This window comes from Nerophis ophidion, linkage group LG13, assembly GCF_033978795.1.
Source record: "Nerophis ophidion isolate RoL-2023_Sa linkage group LG13, RoL_Noph_v1.0, whole genome shotgun sequence".
In the NCBI taxonomy this organism is placed as follows: domain Eukaryota; kingdom Metazoa; phylum Chordata; class Actinopteri; order Syngnathiformes; family Syngnathidae; genus Nerophis; species Nerophis ophidion.
Window position 1 is genome coordinate 3,216,416 of NC_084623.1, and position 16,340 is coordinate 3,232,755.

Genomic DNA, 16,340 nt, shown 5'->3' on the forward strand with positions numbered 1-16,340 from the left:
CTGAAATACTTTTAAAAATATTTGGCTTGTATGGCTCTCTCAGCCAAAAAGGTTCCCGACCCCTGGCTTAATTTATTGAATCAAGAATATTGAAATTCAATGATTTGGTGCATTTGCAAACAGCTAAAATTATGTCCAAAGCAAACTATAACCTGCGAGCCAAGAATATACGACAATTATTCCCGACAAAAGAAAAATATAACCTGACAGGAAAATGGAAGCTAAAACGTTTGTATGCACACACAACACTAAAGACTTTTAGCATATTAGTATGTGGAATTAAAAAATGGAATGGATTAAGTCCAGGGTCCCCAAACTGTTTGACCCAACTATACAGGTGCATGTATATATATATATATATATATATATATATATATATATATATATATATATCATTGCAGATTAGACAATATACCTCTTCCTTACACTGAACAGAAAAAAGTCATATGTCCACTGATGTTTAAAAACTCTACACTCAGAGTCTATTTTATGTTTCCCCAATGATTTTGCCATTTTTTTCTAATTGCACTAATTCCTTTTATTGTCATTAAAATTTGAACTTTGCAATACAGATAAGAACAAAATGTTGTTGCAATAGCTGGTTGTAGTGCAGGATAAAAGAGCAGTAAGGTGCAGATATTAAAAAATAGATGACTGTACAGATAAATATATTGCACTTTTGCATATGCATCCAGGTTTATGGATGTATGTTGTATTGTCTTTATATTCCAGCTACTTTATCCAATTTTTGGAGGGAATTGAGGTGATTATTATGATGCGTTCAAGAGTCTTCCGGCCTGAGGGAAGAAGCTGTGACAGAAGTTGAGAGAGTTAAATTTGTCCTACCTTTTCCAGTTTGGCCGTCACGGAAAGATCCCGTGAGCGGTGGTGGGACACCGCAGCCTCTCCCTGTGAGGTCCTGCTGGCTCCCGTCCTGGGGCTGTCACTCCCAGGCATGTCGCCTCCAGGTGGCCCCGACAGGTCCTCGGGGCCCAGGAAGCTGCTGTCCACAGAGGTCGCCAGCGGGGCGAAGTCAGAGGAGCAGGTATCGCCCTCATCCGGCTCCTGGGGCGGGGTGGCCAAGGGGGGCGTGTACCGCAGGTCCGGGCCGGCGTTGAGGATGACACCGGCCTTGGAGCTGCAAGGCAACCAGCGGGACAAAAAGTCCACCTCGGCGTACGGAAGCCCGGCGGCCGGGGATAGCATGGCGACTCTTCACGGGACACTTTCTAGGCACATTACAGTCAAATAAAGACACTTTTGACCAACTTCATCTTCTTTCTAGGCACATTACAGTCAAATAAAGACACTTTTGACCAACTTCATCTTCTTTCTAGGCACATTACAGTCAAATAAAGACACTTTTGACCAACTTCATCTTCTTTCTAGGCACATTACAGTCAAATAAAGACACTTTTGACCAACTTCATCTTCTTTCTAGGCACATTACAGTCAAATAAAGACACTTTTGACCAACTTCATCTTCTTTCTAGGCACATTACAGTCAAATAAAGACACTTTTGACCAACTTCATCTTCTTTGTAGGCACATTACAGTCAAATAAAGACACTTTTGACCAACTTCATCTTCTTTCTAGGAACATTACAGTCAAATAAAGACACTTTTGACCAACTTCATCTTCTTTGTAGGCACATTACAGTCAAATAAAGACACTTTTGACCAACTTCATCTTCTTTCTAGGCACATTACAGTCAAATAAAGACACTTTTGACCAACTTCATCTTTTTTCTAGGCACATTACAGTCAAATAAAGACACTTTTGACCAACTTCATCTTCTTTCTAGGCACATTACAGTCAAATAAAGACACTTTTGACCAACTTCCTCTTCTTTCTAGGCACATTACAGTCAAATAAAGACACTTTTGACCAACTTCATCTTTTTTCTAGGCACATTACAGTCAAATAAAGACACTTTTGACCAACTTCATCTTCATTCTAGGCACATTACAGTCAAATAAAGACACTTTTGACCAACTTCATCTTCTTTCTAGGCACATTACAGTCAAATAAAGACACTTTTGACCAACTTCATCTTCTTTCTAGGCACATTACAGTCAAATAAAGACACTTTTGACCAACTTCATCTTCTTTCTAGGCACATTACAGTCAAATAAAGACACTTTTGACCAACTTTATCTTCTTTCTAGGCACATTACAGTCAAATAAAGACACTTTTGACCAACTTCATCTTCTTTCTAGGAACATTACAGTCAAATAAAGACACTTTTGACCAACTTCATCTTCTTTCTAGGCACATTACAGTCAAATAAAGACACTTTTGACCAACTTCCTCTTCTTTCTAGGCACATTACAGTCAAATAAAGACACTTTTGACCAACTTCATCTTCATTCTAGGCACATTACAGTCAAATAAAGACACTTTTGACCAACTTCATCTTCTTTCTAGGCACATTACAGTCAAATAAAGACACTTTTGACCAACTTCATCTTCTTTCTAGGCACATTACAGTCAAATAAAGACACTTTTGACCAACTTTCTCTTCTTTGTAGGCACATTACAGCCAAATAAAGACACTTTTGACCAACTTCCTCTTCTTTCTAGGCACATTACAGTCAAATAAAGAGACTTTTGACCAATTTCATCTTCTTCACGGGACACTTTCTCTGCACATTACAGTCAAATAAAGACACTTTTGACCAACTTCATCTTCTTTCTAGGCACATTACAGTCAAATAAAGACACTTGACCAACTTCATCTTCTTTCTAGGCACATTACAGTCAAATAAAGAGACTTTTGACCAATTTCATCTTCTTCACGGGACACTTTCTCTGCACATTACAGTCAAATAAAGACACTTTTGACCAACTTCATCTTCTTTCTAGGCACATTACAGTCAAATAAAGAGACTTTTGACCAACTTCATCTTCTTTCTAGGCACATTACAGTCAAATAAAGACACTTTTGACCAACTTCATCTTCTTTCTAGACACATTACAGTTAAATAAAGACTTTTGACCAACTTCATCTTCTTTCTAGGCACATTACAGTCAAATAAAGACACTTTTGACCAACTTCATCTTCTTTCTAGGCACATTACAGTCAAATAAAGACACTTTTGACCAACTTTCTCTTCTTTGTAGGCACATTACAGCCAAATAAAGACACTTTTGACCAACTTCCTCTTCTTTCTAGGCACATTACAGTCAAATAAAGAGACTTTTGACCAATTTCATCTTCTTCACGGGACACTTTCTAGGCACATTACAGCCAAATAAAGACACTTTTGACCAACTTCATCTTCTTTCTAGGCACATTACAGTCAAATAAAGACACTTGACCAACTTCATCTTCTTTCTAGGCACATTACAGTCAAATAAAAAGACTTTTGACCAATTTCATCTTCTTCACGGGACACTTTCCCTGCAAATTACAGTCAAATAAAGACACTTTTGACCAACTTCATCTTCTTTCTAGACACATTACAGCCAAATAAAGAGACTTTTGACCAATTTCCTCTTCTTCACGGGACACTTTCCCTGCACATTACAGTTAAATAAAGACTTTTGACCAACTTCATCTTCTTTCTAGGCACATTACAGCGAAATAAAGACACTTTTGACCAACTTCATCTTCTTTCTAGGCACATTACAGTCAAATAAAGACACTTTTGACCAACTTCCTCTTCTTTCTAGGCACATTACAGCCAAATAAAGACACTTTTGACCAACTTCCTCTTCTTTCTAGGCACATTACAGTCAAATAAAGAGACTTTTGACCAATTTCATCTTCTTCACGGGACACTTTCTCTGCACATTACAGTCAAATAAAGACACTTTTGACCAACTTCATCTTCTTTCTAGGCACATTACAGTCAAATAAAGACAGTTGACCAACTTCATCTTCTTCACGGGACACTTTCTCTGCACATTACAGTCAAATAAAGACACTTTTGACCAACTTCCTCTTCTTTCTAGGCACATTACAGTCAAATAAAGAGACTTTTGACCAATTTCATCTTCTTCACGGGACACTTTCTCTGCACATTACAGTCAAATAAAGACACTTTTGACCAACTTCATCTTCTTTCTAGGCACATTACAGTCAAATAAAGACACTTTTGACCAACTTCATCTTCTTTCTAGGCACATTACAGTCAAATAAAGACACTTTTGACCAACTTCATCTTCTTTCTAGGCACATTACAGTCAAATAAAGACATTTTTGACCAACTTCATCTTCTTTCTAGGCACATTACAGTCAAATAAAGACACTTTTGACCAACTTCATCTTCTTTCTAGGAACATTACAGTCAAATAAAGACACTTTTGACCAACTTCATCTTCTTTCTAGGCACATTACAGTCAAATAAAGACACTTTTGACCAACTTCATCTTCTTTCTAGGCACATTACAGTCAAATAAAGACACTTTTGACCAACTTCATCTTCTTTCTAGGCACATTACAGTCAAATAAAGACACTTTTGACCAACTTCATCTTCTTTCTAGGCACATTACAGTCAAATAAAGACACTTTTGACCAACTTCATCTTCTTTCTAGGCACATTACAGTCAAATAAAGTCACTTTTGACCAACTTCATCTTCTTTCTAGGCACATTACAGTCAAATAAAGACACTTTTGACCAACTTCATCTTCTTTCTAGGCACATTACAGTCAAATAAAGACACTTTTGACCAACTTCATCTTCTTTCTAGGAACATTACAGTCAAATAAAGACACTTTTGACCAACTTCATCTTCTTTCTAGGCACATTACAGTCAAATAAAGACACTTTTGACCAACTTCATCTTCTTTCTAGGCACATTACAGTCAAATAAAGACACTTTTGACCAACTTCATCTTCTTTCTAGGCACATTACAGTCAAATAAAGACACTTTTGACCAACTTCATCTTCTTTCTAGGCACATTACAGTCAAATAAAGACACTTTTGACCAACTTCATCTTCTTTCTAGGCACATTACAGTCAAATAAAGACACTTTTGACCAACTTCATCTTCTTTCTAGGCACATTACAGTCAAATAAAGACACTTTTGACCAACTTCATCTTCTTTCTAGGCACATTACAGTCAAATAAAGAGACTTTTGACCAACTTCATCTTCTTTCTAGACACATTACAGTTAAATAAAGACTTTTGACCAACTTCATCTTCTTTCTAGGCACATTACAGTCAAATAAAGACACTTTTGACCAACTTCATCTTCTTTCTAGGCACATTACAGTCAAATAAAGACACTTTTGACCAACTTCCTCTTCTTTGTAGGCACATTACAGCCAAATAAAGACACTTTTGACCAACTTCCTCTTCTTTCTAGGCACATTACAGTCAAATAAAGAGACTTTTGACCAATTTCATCTTCTTCACGGGACACTTTCTAGGCACATTACAGTTAAATAAAGACTTTTGACCAACTTCATCTTCTTTCTAGGCACATTACAGCCAAATAAAGACACTTTTGACCAACTTCATCTTCTTTCTAGGCACATTACAGTCAAATAAAAAGACTTTTGACTAATTTCATCTTCTTCACGGGACACTTTCCCTGCAAATTACAGTCAAATAAAGACACTTTTGACCAACTTCATCTTCTTTCTAGACACATTACAGCCAAATAAAGAGACTTTTGACCAATTTCATCTTCTTCACGGGACACTTTCCCTGCACATTACAGTTAAATAAAGACTTTTGACCAACTTCATCTTCTTTCTAGGCACATTACAGCCAAATAAAGACACTTTTGACCAACTTCATCTTCTTTCTAGGCACATTACAGTCAAATAAAGACACTTTTGACCAACTTCCTCTTCTTTCTAGGCACATTACAGCCAAATAAAGACACTTTTGACCAACTTCCTCTTCTTTCTAGGCACATTACAGTCAAATAAAGAGACTTTTGACCAATTTCATCTTCTTCACGGGACACTTTCTCTGCACATTACAGTCAAATAAAGACACTTTTGACCAACTTCATCTTCTTTGTAGGCACATTACAGTCAAATAAAGACACTTGACCAACTTCATCTTCTTCACGGGACACTTTCTCTGCACATTACAGTCAAATAAAGACACTTTTGACCAACTTCATCTTCTTTCTAGGCACATTACAGTCAAATAAAGACACTTTTGACCAACTTCATCTTCTTTCTAGGCACATTACAGTCAAATAAAGACACTTTTGACCAACTTTATCTTCTTTCTAGGCACATTACAGTCAAATAAAGACACTTTTGACCAACTTCATCTTCTTTCTAGGAACATTACAGTCAAATAAAGACACTTTCGACCAACTTCCTCTTCTTTCTAGGCACATTACAGTCAAATAAAGACACTTTTGACCAACTTCCTCTTCTTTGTAGGCACATTACAGCCAAATAAAGACACTTTTGACCAACTTCCTCTTCTTTCTAGGCACATTACAGTCAAATAAAGAGACTTTTGACCAATTTCATCTTCTTCACGGGACACTTTCTAGGCACATTACAGCCAAATAAAGACACTTTTGACCAACTTCATCTTCTTTCTAGGCACATTACAGTCAAATAAAGACACTTTTGACCAACTTCATCTTCTTTCTAGACACATTACAGCCAAATAAAGAGACTTTTGACCAATTTCATCTTCTTCACGGGACACTTTCCCTGCACATTACAGTTAAATAAAGACTTTTGACCAACTTCATCTTCTTTCTAGGGACACTACAGCCAAATAAAGACACTTTTGACCAACTTCATCTTCTTTCTGGGCACATTACAGTCAAATAAAGACACTTTTGACCAACTTCCTCTTCTTTCTAGGCACATTACAGCCAAATAAAGACACTTTTGACCAACTTCCTCTTCTTTCTAGGCACATTACAGTCAAATAAAGAAACTTTTGACCAATTTCATGTTCTTCACGGGACACTTTCTCTGCACATTACAGTCAAATAAAGACACTTTTGACCAACTTCATCTTCTTTGTAGGCACATTACAGTCAAATAAAGACACTTTTGACAAACTTCATCTTCTTTCTAGGAACATTACAGTCAAATAAAGACACTTTTGACCAACTTCATCTTCTTTCTAGGCACATTACAGTCAAATAAAGACACTTTTGACCAACTTCATCTTCTTTCTAGGCACATTACAGTCAAATAAAGACACTTTTGACCAACTTCATCTTCTTTCTAGGCACATTACAGTCAAATAAAGACACTTTTGACCAACGTTATCTTCTTTCTAGGCACATTACAGTCAAATAAAGACACTTTTGACCAACTTCATCTTCTTTCTAGGAACATTACAGTCAAATAAAGACACTTTTGACCAACTTCCTCTTCTTTCTAGGCACATTACAGTCAAATAAAGACACTTTTGACCAACTTTATCTTCTTTCTAGGCACATTACAGTCAAATAAAGACACTTTTGACCAACTTCATCTTCTTTCTAGGAACATTACAGTCAAATAAAGACACTTTTGACCAACTTCATCTTCTTTCTAGGAACATTACAGTCAAATAAAGACACTTTTGACCAACTTCATCTTCTTCACGGGACACTTTCTAGGCACATTACAGTCAAATAAAGACACTTTTGACCAACTTCCTCTTCTTTGTAGGCACATTACAGCCAAATAAAGACACTTTTGACCAACTTCCTCTTCTTTCTAGGCACATTACAGTCAAATAAAGAGACTTTTGACCAATTTCATCTTCTTCACGGGACACTTTCTAGGCACATTACAGCCAAATAAAGACACTTTTGACCAACTTCATCTTCTTTCTAGGCACATTACAGTCAAATAAAGACACTTTTGACCAACTTCATCTTCTTTCTAGACACATTACAGCCAAATAAAGAGACTTTTGACCAATTTCATCTTCTTCACGGGACACTTTCCCTGCACATTACAGTTAAATAAAGACTTTTGACCAACTTCATCTTCTTTCTAGGCACATTACAGCCAAATAAAGACACTTTTGACCAACTTCATCTTCTTTCTAGGCACATTAAAGTCAAATAAAGACACTTTTGACCAACTTCCTCTTCTTTCTAGGCACATTACTGCCAAATAAAGACACTTTTGACCAACTTCCTCTTCTTTCTAGGCACATTACAGTCAAATAAAGAGACTTTTGACCAATTTCATCTTCTTCACGGGACACTTTCTCTGCACATTACAGTCAAATAAAGACACTTTTGACCAACTTCATCTTCTTTCTAGGCACATTACAGTCAAATAAAGACACTTTTGACCAACTTCATCTCCTTTCTAGGCACATTACAGTCAAATAAAGACACTTTAGACCAACTTCATCTTCTTTCTAGGCACATTACAGTCAAATAACGACACTTTTGACCAACTTCATCTTATTTCTAGGCACATTACAGTCAAATAAAGACACTTTTGACCAACTTCATCTTATTTCTAGGCACATTACAGTCAAATAAAGAGACTTTTGACCAACTTCATCTTCTTTTTAGGCACATTACAGTCAAATAAAGACACTTTTGACCAACTTCATCTTCTTCACGGGACACTTTCTAGGCACATTCCAGTCAAATAGAGACTTTTGTCCAACTTAATCTTCTTTCTAGGCACATTACAGTCAAATAAAGACACTTTTGACCAACTTCATCTTCTTTCTAGGCACATTAAAGCCAAATAAAGACACTTTTGACCAACTTCATCTTCTTTCTAGGCAAATTACAGTCAAATAAAGACACTTTTGACCAACTTCATCTTCTTTCTAGGCACATTACAGTCAAATAAAAGCTTTTGACCAACTTCATCTTCTTTCTAGGCACATTACAGTCAAATAAAGACACTTTTGACCAATTTCATCTTCTTTCTAGTCAAATAAAGAGACTTTTGACCAACTCCATCTTGATGAACTACAACACTTACCAGGCCGGGAAGAAGACAGCCTGCGACGCCACGACAAGCGCCTCTAAACTCAGCCTCGGACGCGGGTAAACATTGTTAAAAGTGGCCGAAATACGCGCCTCTAACACTGCCGCGGGAGTCATGAGGGACCGCAGGGAAAGAAAATTTTTTCAAGTATTTTCCCATCTCTTAAATGGACTCTCTTTCGAACCTTGCCGCCATGACACAACAAAGCCCGCGAGAGTTGAGGCGTCAACAGCAGCGGAAGTGACGTCAGAAGAAGTCTTTCAAAGGCGGTGTAAATATTTTACCGCCACCTGCCGGATTGGATAGAATAGAATAGAATAGAATAGAATAGAATAGAATAGAATAGAATAGAATAGAATAGAATAGAATAGAATAGAACATAAAATACTTTATTGATCCCTGAGGGAAATTCAGCACCACAGTTCGCTCACAATAGAGCAGTGGTTCTCAACCTTTTTTCAGTGATGTACCCCCTGTGAACATTTTTTTAATCTAAGTACCCCCTAATCAGAGCAAAGCATTTTTGGTTGAAAAAAAAGAGATAAAGAAGTAAAATACAACACTATGTCATCAGTTTCTGATTTATTAAATTCTATAACAGTGTAAAATATTGCTCATTTGTAGTGGTCTGTCTTGAACTATTTGGAAAAAAATATATAAAAAATAACTAAAAACGTGTTGAAAAATAAACAAGTGATTCAAATATAAATAAAGATTTCTCCACATAGAAGTAATCATCAACTTAAAGTGCCCTCTTTGGGGATTGTAATAGAGATCCATCTGGATTCATCAACAAAAGTAGTGAAAATAAAAATGAATATTATCAACAACATTATCAATATTAGTTATAATTTCAGCATAGCAGTGATTAAAAATCCCTCATTGACATTATCATTAGACATTTATAAAAATAAAAAGAACAATAGTGTCACAGTGACTTACACTTGCATGGCATCTCATAAGCTTGACAACACACTGTGTCCAATGTTTTCACAAAGATAAAATAAGTCATATTTTTGGTTCGTTTAATAGTTAAAACAAATTTACATTATTGCAATCAGTTGATAAAACATTGTCCTTTCCAATTATAAAAGCTTTTTTTTTTTAAATCTACTACTCTGCTAGCATGTCAGCAGACTGGGGTAGATCCTGCTGAAATCTATGTATTTAATGAATACAGAATCCTTTTGAATCGGAAAAATATCGTTTTTGAATCGAGAATCGCGTTGATTTGAAAAATATCTATATATTATCGAATCGTGACCCCAAGAATCGATATTGAATCGAATCGTGGGCCACCCAAAGATTCACAGCCCTAATAAATACAGTCCATCGTACAGCATTATTCACATTTGAACAACATAAATACAGTCTATTATACAGCATTAGTCACATTAACCTCACACTCCATTTTTTACACTGAATTTTTACACACTGATTTTTTTTGCACAAATTTTTCTACATTGAATTTTTTTAGAATGACATTTTAATACACTTTAATATACTGATTTTTTTTACATGAAATTTTTTTACTCTGAATTTTTATGCACTCAATTTTTTTTACACTGAGTTTCTATGTGCATTAATTTTACACTGAATTTTTACACAATACATTTTTTTTTGCTGATTTTTTTTTCATTTAATGTTTCCACCGAATTTCCATGCACTGAAATTTTCCACTGAATTTTTACAGACATATTTTTTCACACTGAATTTTTAGACACTTATTTTTGATACACTGAATTTGTATATACTGAATTCTTAAATATTGATGTTGTTACACTGAATTTTCATACACTGACGTTTTTACACTGAATTTTTACACATTTAATTTTAAAACTTTGTGTTTTTGAAAACGGAATTTTTAAACACATTTGGCTCACAATTTGTGTCATATTAAACTGTTGGTATAAATTGACGCGCCAAACATTTGGCTACACAAATTCTGTGTCCAAAAAAAACTTTCACAATAAAATTACAAATGAGCCACCATAATTGTAATTTTTTGAAAACATTCCCGTGGCCGATGACATCGTCCCCCATTAAAACAAACACAACAAAATAATACGATTGATTCAATACGCTAAATAATGTATTTCAAAAGGTAACTTTTGTTTGATGTTAAATTTCTGATTAAACTGAAGGGAAATAATATCAGATTATAGTTACCAAACTACATCCGGTTGGATTTCACCGCTTTGAGAATATATTTCACAATAAATGCTTAAAACTGAGATATAAACCTATATGGACATTTAAAGCTTCCATGTATAGTTTTCTTCAGTATATAAATATATTTAATAGTGCATGTAGTAAATTGTTTTGGCTTAACTCCTGTTATTATATCCCAATATAATACTGCGCAAACTTTTACACTGACACGCCCAAGCCGGATGACTCTTTGTTGACCATTGCTGATTGGTTCATTCGGAAAATGTACGCGACTCAAACAGGAAACGGTTGTTTTGTTTTTTGTTTTTTTTGTAATTCGAATATCTGAGCAGCGACCGGCTGCCTCGGGTCCATGATGGAGAAAGTTCCATGCGATGTTCACGGTGAGTCGTGGAAACACCCAACTGTGGGACGTGAAATCCCTTCGTGGTCGTCGCACGAGCAGACAATTGAGTTAGCTGGTGATTGTGTTGTTGACGTCACGTGTCCTGTCCTCCAGGTGGCGTGTGCTTGTTAAAAACTGGCATCAAAGATGGAGCCAGCAAGGGCAAAAGCTTCTACGTGTGCGTGGACAAACGCGGCTGTGATTTTAGCAAGACGGCGAGGTGAGCACATCCTCGTTCATTTTCACTTCCACTTTGTCACCAACCGTTAAAGACCGCGAATGTGAAGTGAATTATATTTATATAGCGTTTTTCTCTAGTGACTCAAAGCGCTTTACATAGTGAAACCCAATACCTAAGTTACATTTAAACCAGTGTGGGTGGCACTGGGAGCAGGTGGGTAAAGTGTCTTGCCCGAGGACACAACGGCAATGACTAAGATGGCGGAAGCGGGAATCGAACCTGCAACCCTCAAGTTGCTGGCACGGCGACTCTACCAACCGAGCTATGCCGCAATATGATGACGCAATACATAAACCCACGCAACAGTGTCACGCTAGGATCGATCCACCCACCGTCTGATCAACACTACAACTCCCAGGGTTTTCTTACTCCCTCTGCAATTTCCAAAAGGCTGTTGGTTTAAAATAAAACGACCGACAATTAGCCACCTTTCTTTTCCAAATGCAGGTATTATATGGGAGTGTGGTTGACTACTGAAGACCGAAGGTATTATTAGCAGTAAGGTTGTTCGGTATACCAGTATTAATAAAGTACCGCGATACTAATTGATTGAAATCGGTACTATACTGCCTTTGAAAAGTATCGGTACCGTTCTTTCGTCTGCGGCAATGACTACACACAAAGTGCATAACATCTTGGAGAGGCAGAATGTCAAAAAACTACAATTCTACTGGTTAGTAAAGAGGGTGTGGGGAAGTACAATATAGAGGTATTAGGACTTAAAATAAACAATAAAAACAATTCTGCTGGTTAATAAAGAGGCTGTGAAGTACAATCTGGAGGTATTTGGATTTCAAAACTAACAGTAAAAACTACAATTCTGCTGGTTAATAAAGAGGCTGTGAAGTACAATATGGAGGTATTTGGACTTCAAAACCAACGATAAAGGTGACGCTTAAACAAGGAAGCAACACTATGCTAGTGTTGCTTAAAGACACCCCTCACCAAATGTGGCGATTAGTATTACCACCTTTGCTTCAAACTTAGGCAAACATTTAATTAACTTATAATAATAATAATAATAATTCACTCCTATACAATATCCTGCCCTAATACCCTACTGTGCAATACTACCCTTCGAGTGCAATACGTCCGTCACTGATTGTTATTTATTACTTCAGTACTCCTGTCTTGCTCTGTATATTGTACAGTATTTGTATTTTGTACTTCTATAGTGTTTTGTATATTGTACAGAATTGCTTATTATTTTTATTGGATAGTAGTCTGTTTATTTCAATTGTTAGTTTTTCCTTTATTACCTCTTATGTCATTTATTTCACCCTATATTTGTTCCCACTACCGCACCTTAAGTTGGAGTCTTTAATCTCGTTATATGCAAATATAATGACAATAAAGTTCATTCTATTCTATTCTATTCTAATTAATAAACATTCAGACCTGCCCAAGGAGTTGGAAATAGTGACAGGTAATAATGTAGTTGTTACACCTGTCCTGCTGTTCTGCTCCGGTGCAGACTGTATAAGAGGAGCACAGGGCAGACAATATTTTCGTCAGGGGTAACATGGTTCACTTTACATCGGGTCTGCAAAGCTCTGTTTTCAGGTCAGGATCCCGAGGCCGCCCGGATTTATTTATTTTTCTTGGGAAAGCAGTCTAAAATAACAGGTTTGGAGTAAATAGAAAAAAATTTACTTAAAAAGGTAGTCAATGGGGCACAAAAGGGTCCCGAGGAACTCCAGTGTGTTCTCAGTCAGTAGCTCGTGCTAAAAATAACAGACAACGCACATTTTGAGATGGATTCCTCGACAACTGCTGTGGACATATTTCATCCTGCTAAGCCTAAAATGAACATTCTTTTGCATGATGTCATCCTAAAGGCAAGGAAAAGTCCCACAAAGGTCCGGGGTCTCCCCAAGTATTAATAGCGAGGGCAAAAACTGAACGTACGAAAACCACTGAAGCATTCATCTTCATATTTCAACTGTTCCTCAGCATCTCGCCATCCCACTGCCTCCAGCATGAAGACTCGGTGGTGGAACTCCAAGGGCTGACTTCCAACCAGCAGCACCAGAACCACAGGTCAGCCTTCCCCGCCAAATCTATGGACTTCGTGTCGGAGGCACCGTAACAAGCATGATTTGTTTTCACTCCCTAGGTTGTACTACAGGTGCATCGTGGGTAAAAAAGCAGGCCAGAAATGGTGTGGAAATGTTCCCTGGACTGCGGTAAGATGCTGTGCTTTCTTTTTAGGGTTATGGCTATGAGGAGCGTTTAGTCTCAGGCATAAAAATGTAATAAATCAATCATATATTCATTCTTTTTTTTATAATTTAAGGCTTATGTCTGTAGATCACCTTCGAGTATGTGGACATAAAGGTTGTTTTTAATGTTTCATGCCCTTTTTGCTGAAACCCTGCTTTTTATGCTAAAACACAAAATATGCAATCATTTGCCCCCAAAAAGTGAAATATTTGATTGGAGTCTAATTAAGTCAATAGTCCATAACAACATTGGTTTTACTTCATTATTATTTAGCAATGACAGTTTTAAAGACAACAACAGTCTGCATGGCAGCTGTGTGTTATTAGAGTCAAAACTACAACTTGCAAATGTTGTTGGCCCTTTTTATCACAAAAAAAAAATGTTGTTGTTTTTTCATGGCAAAAACACAAAATATACAATATATTCCCCCCAAAAATGTTTCTGAGATAGGCTCCAGCGACGCCAAAAAGGACAAGCAGTAGAAAATGGATGGATGGATGGTATTATTTAATGTGAAGTAATTGGAGCCTTAAATAGGTCAATCACTCTTAACACTATTGATTTTAATGTATTGTTATTTTTTGAGCATTGACAAAAATCCCACTTCAATTCTCAGAGATCCAAAAGGGTCCCACTCACAAATGTGTAGAAAATAAGTCATACATTATTTAAAACCTTTTCTGTTTACCTTCGACCCATAAACCTTTAGCTCAACTTCAGATCCATCCGTCGATTTTACATTTTTATTTTTTTATGTTTTATTTATGTTTGTTTTATGCCCTTTTTGTAAAAAAAAAAAGTTTTTTGGGGGCAACAACAAGATATGCAAAATAAATAAAATAAAATCAACAGTGAAATATTTGATGTAAAGTATAGGCAGCCTTAAATAGGTCAATAATTCATAACATTGATTTTGATTCATTATATTTTTTTGAACAATGACAGTTTAAAAAAATCACACTAAAGTCCTTTGGGATCCAAAGGGGTCCCACTCATTAAAGTGTTAAAAATAACTCATACATTATTTTGTTTTTACTTTCACTGTCTAGATCAACTTCAGGGCCATTTGTAGATAGATAGATAGATAGCTAGATAGATAGATAGATAGATATATTACGTTTTATAATTATTATTTTAGTGTTTTTTAATGCCCTTTTTGTCAAAGGAAACTTAGTTTTTTTTATATGGCAAACACAGAAAATATGCAATGTTTTCCCCCAAAAATATTTCAAAGTGTAATATTTGATGTGAAGTAATTGCAGCCTTAAATAGGTCAATAATTCAAAATATTGATTTTGATTCATTATTATTTTTTGAACAATGACAGTATAAAAATTCCATCGGGATCCAAAGGGTTCCCTCTCATAAAAGTGTTGAAATAAATGCATACATTTTTTTAAAACTTTCAACTTCAGAACTATTTGTGAAGTGAAGTGAAGTGAAGTGAATTATATTTATATAGCGCTTTTCTCTAGTGACTCAAAGCGCTTTACATAGTGAAACCCAATATCTAAGTTACATTTAAAGCAGTGTGGGTGGCACTGGGAGCAGGTGGGTAAAGTGTCTTACCCAAGGACACAACGGCAGTGACTAGGATGGCGGAAGCGGGAATCGAACCTGCAACCCTCAAGTTGCTGGCACGGCCGCTCTACCAACCAAGCTATCCCGCCCTATTTGTAGATTATACGTTTTGTTATTTTATTTTTTTTAATGTTTTATGCCATTTTTGTCAAATGAAACTTAGGTGTATTTATATAGCAAACGCACAAAATATGCAAAATGTTCCCCAAAACATCTTTCAAAGTGAAATAGTTAGTATAAAGTAATTGGATCCTTAAATATGTCAATAATTCACAACAACATTGATTTTGATTCGTTATTATTTTTGAGCCATGACAGTTGCAACCCTTTTTCTCCTTACATTTATTTCACCTGTTTGCTCTTTTATTCCACTATTTTATGTTTTAGCTTTTTGTTCCATAGTTTCGCTAGAATGTGCCATTAAGCATTAAGTGGCCCCCGGGCCAGACTTTGGACACCCACAGCTGATAGGCTTTAAAAAGAGTGTTTTTAAACACTCTCTTAAGTTTGAAGTTGTTTGTCTTGCAGCCTGAGCAGCAGCAGCAGAAACATGGAGAACAGGCCCAGGTTCTCCACCTGCCGCCTGTCAGAAACCCCTTCAAGGCTCCTGAGAAAACGTGTGAAGACTCTGAGTGGAAGAGGATGCAGCACGCTCACACTGAGCAGAAAGGAGGAGAAGAGGTGGCACGGAGGGAGGGCGAGGGGAAAGAAAATGTGGAGAAGAAAAGTGCGTCAGAAGGCCAAGGGAAGCTGGTCACTCACAGAGGCCAGCAGCTTCCAGCGGGTATGACGCTGAAGAAGAAGTCTTCTGAACAGGAGGGAGACCACCTCAAAGTG

General features: G+C 36.5%; 2 protein-coding genes across 5 annotated transcripts in view; one reads left to right on the plus strand and one right to left on the minus strand.

Annotated features, from left to right (window-relative positions):
- Positions 1–9,151, minus strand: part of cenpj (centromere protein J) — a 32,364-nt gene extending 23,213 nt beyond the window's left edge. Inside the window, exons 1-2 of one of the 3 annotated variants that reach the window (XM_061918246.1) lie at positions 8,896–9,151; positions 847–1,225 (exon numbers count right to left, since the gene is read on the minus strand). In XM_061918246.1, coding sequence (XP_061774230.1) covers positions 847–1,206 — 360 coding nt within the window. In that variant the 5' untranslated portion in view covers positions 1,207–1,225; positions 8,896–9,151. Of the gene's footprint in view, positions 1–846; positions 1,230–8,895 lie in introns of all 3 variants that reach the window. The other 2 variants (XM_061918245.1, XM_061918247.1) reach the window with 2 other exon arrangements.
- Positions 9,152–11,402: 2,251 nt separating this feature from the next.
- ttf2 (transcription termination factor, RNA polymerase II) overlaps positions 11,403–16,340 on the plus strand; it is a 23,757-nt gene continuing 18,819 nt past the window's right edge. For both annotated transcript variants that reach the window (XM_061918248.1, XM_061918249.1), the window contains exons 1-5: positions 11,403–11,456; positions 11,573–11,678; positions 13,653–13,739; positions 13,816–13,885; positions 16,032–16,340. The exon at positions 16,032–16,340 is cut by the window's right edge and continues 1,080 nt beyond it. In XM_061918248.1, coding sequence (XP_061774232.1) covers positions 11,426–11,456; positions 11,573–11,678; positions 13,653–13,739; positions 13,816–13,885; positions 16,032–16,340 — 603 coding nt within the window. In that variant the 5' untranslated portion in view covers positions 11,403–11,425. The remainder of the gene's footprint in view (positions 11,457–11,572; positions 11,679–13,652; positions 13,740–13,815; positions 13,886–16,031) is intronic.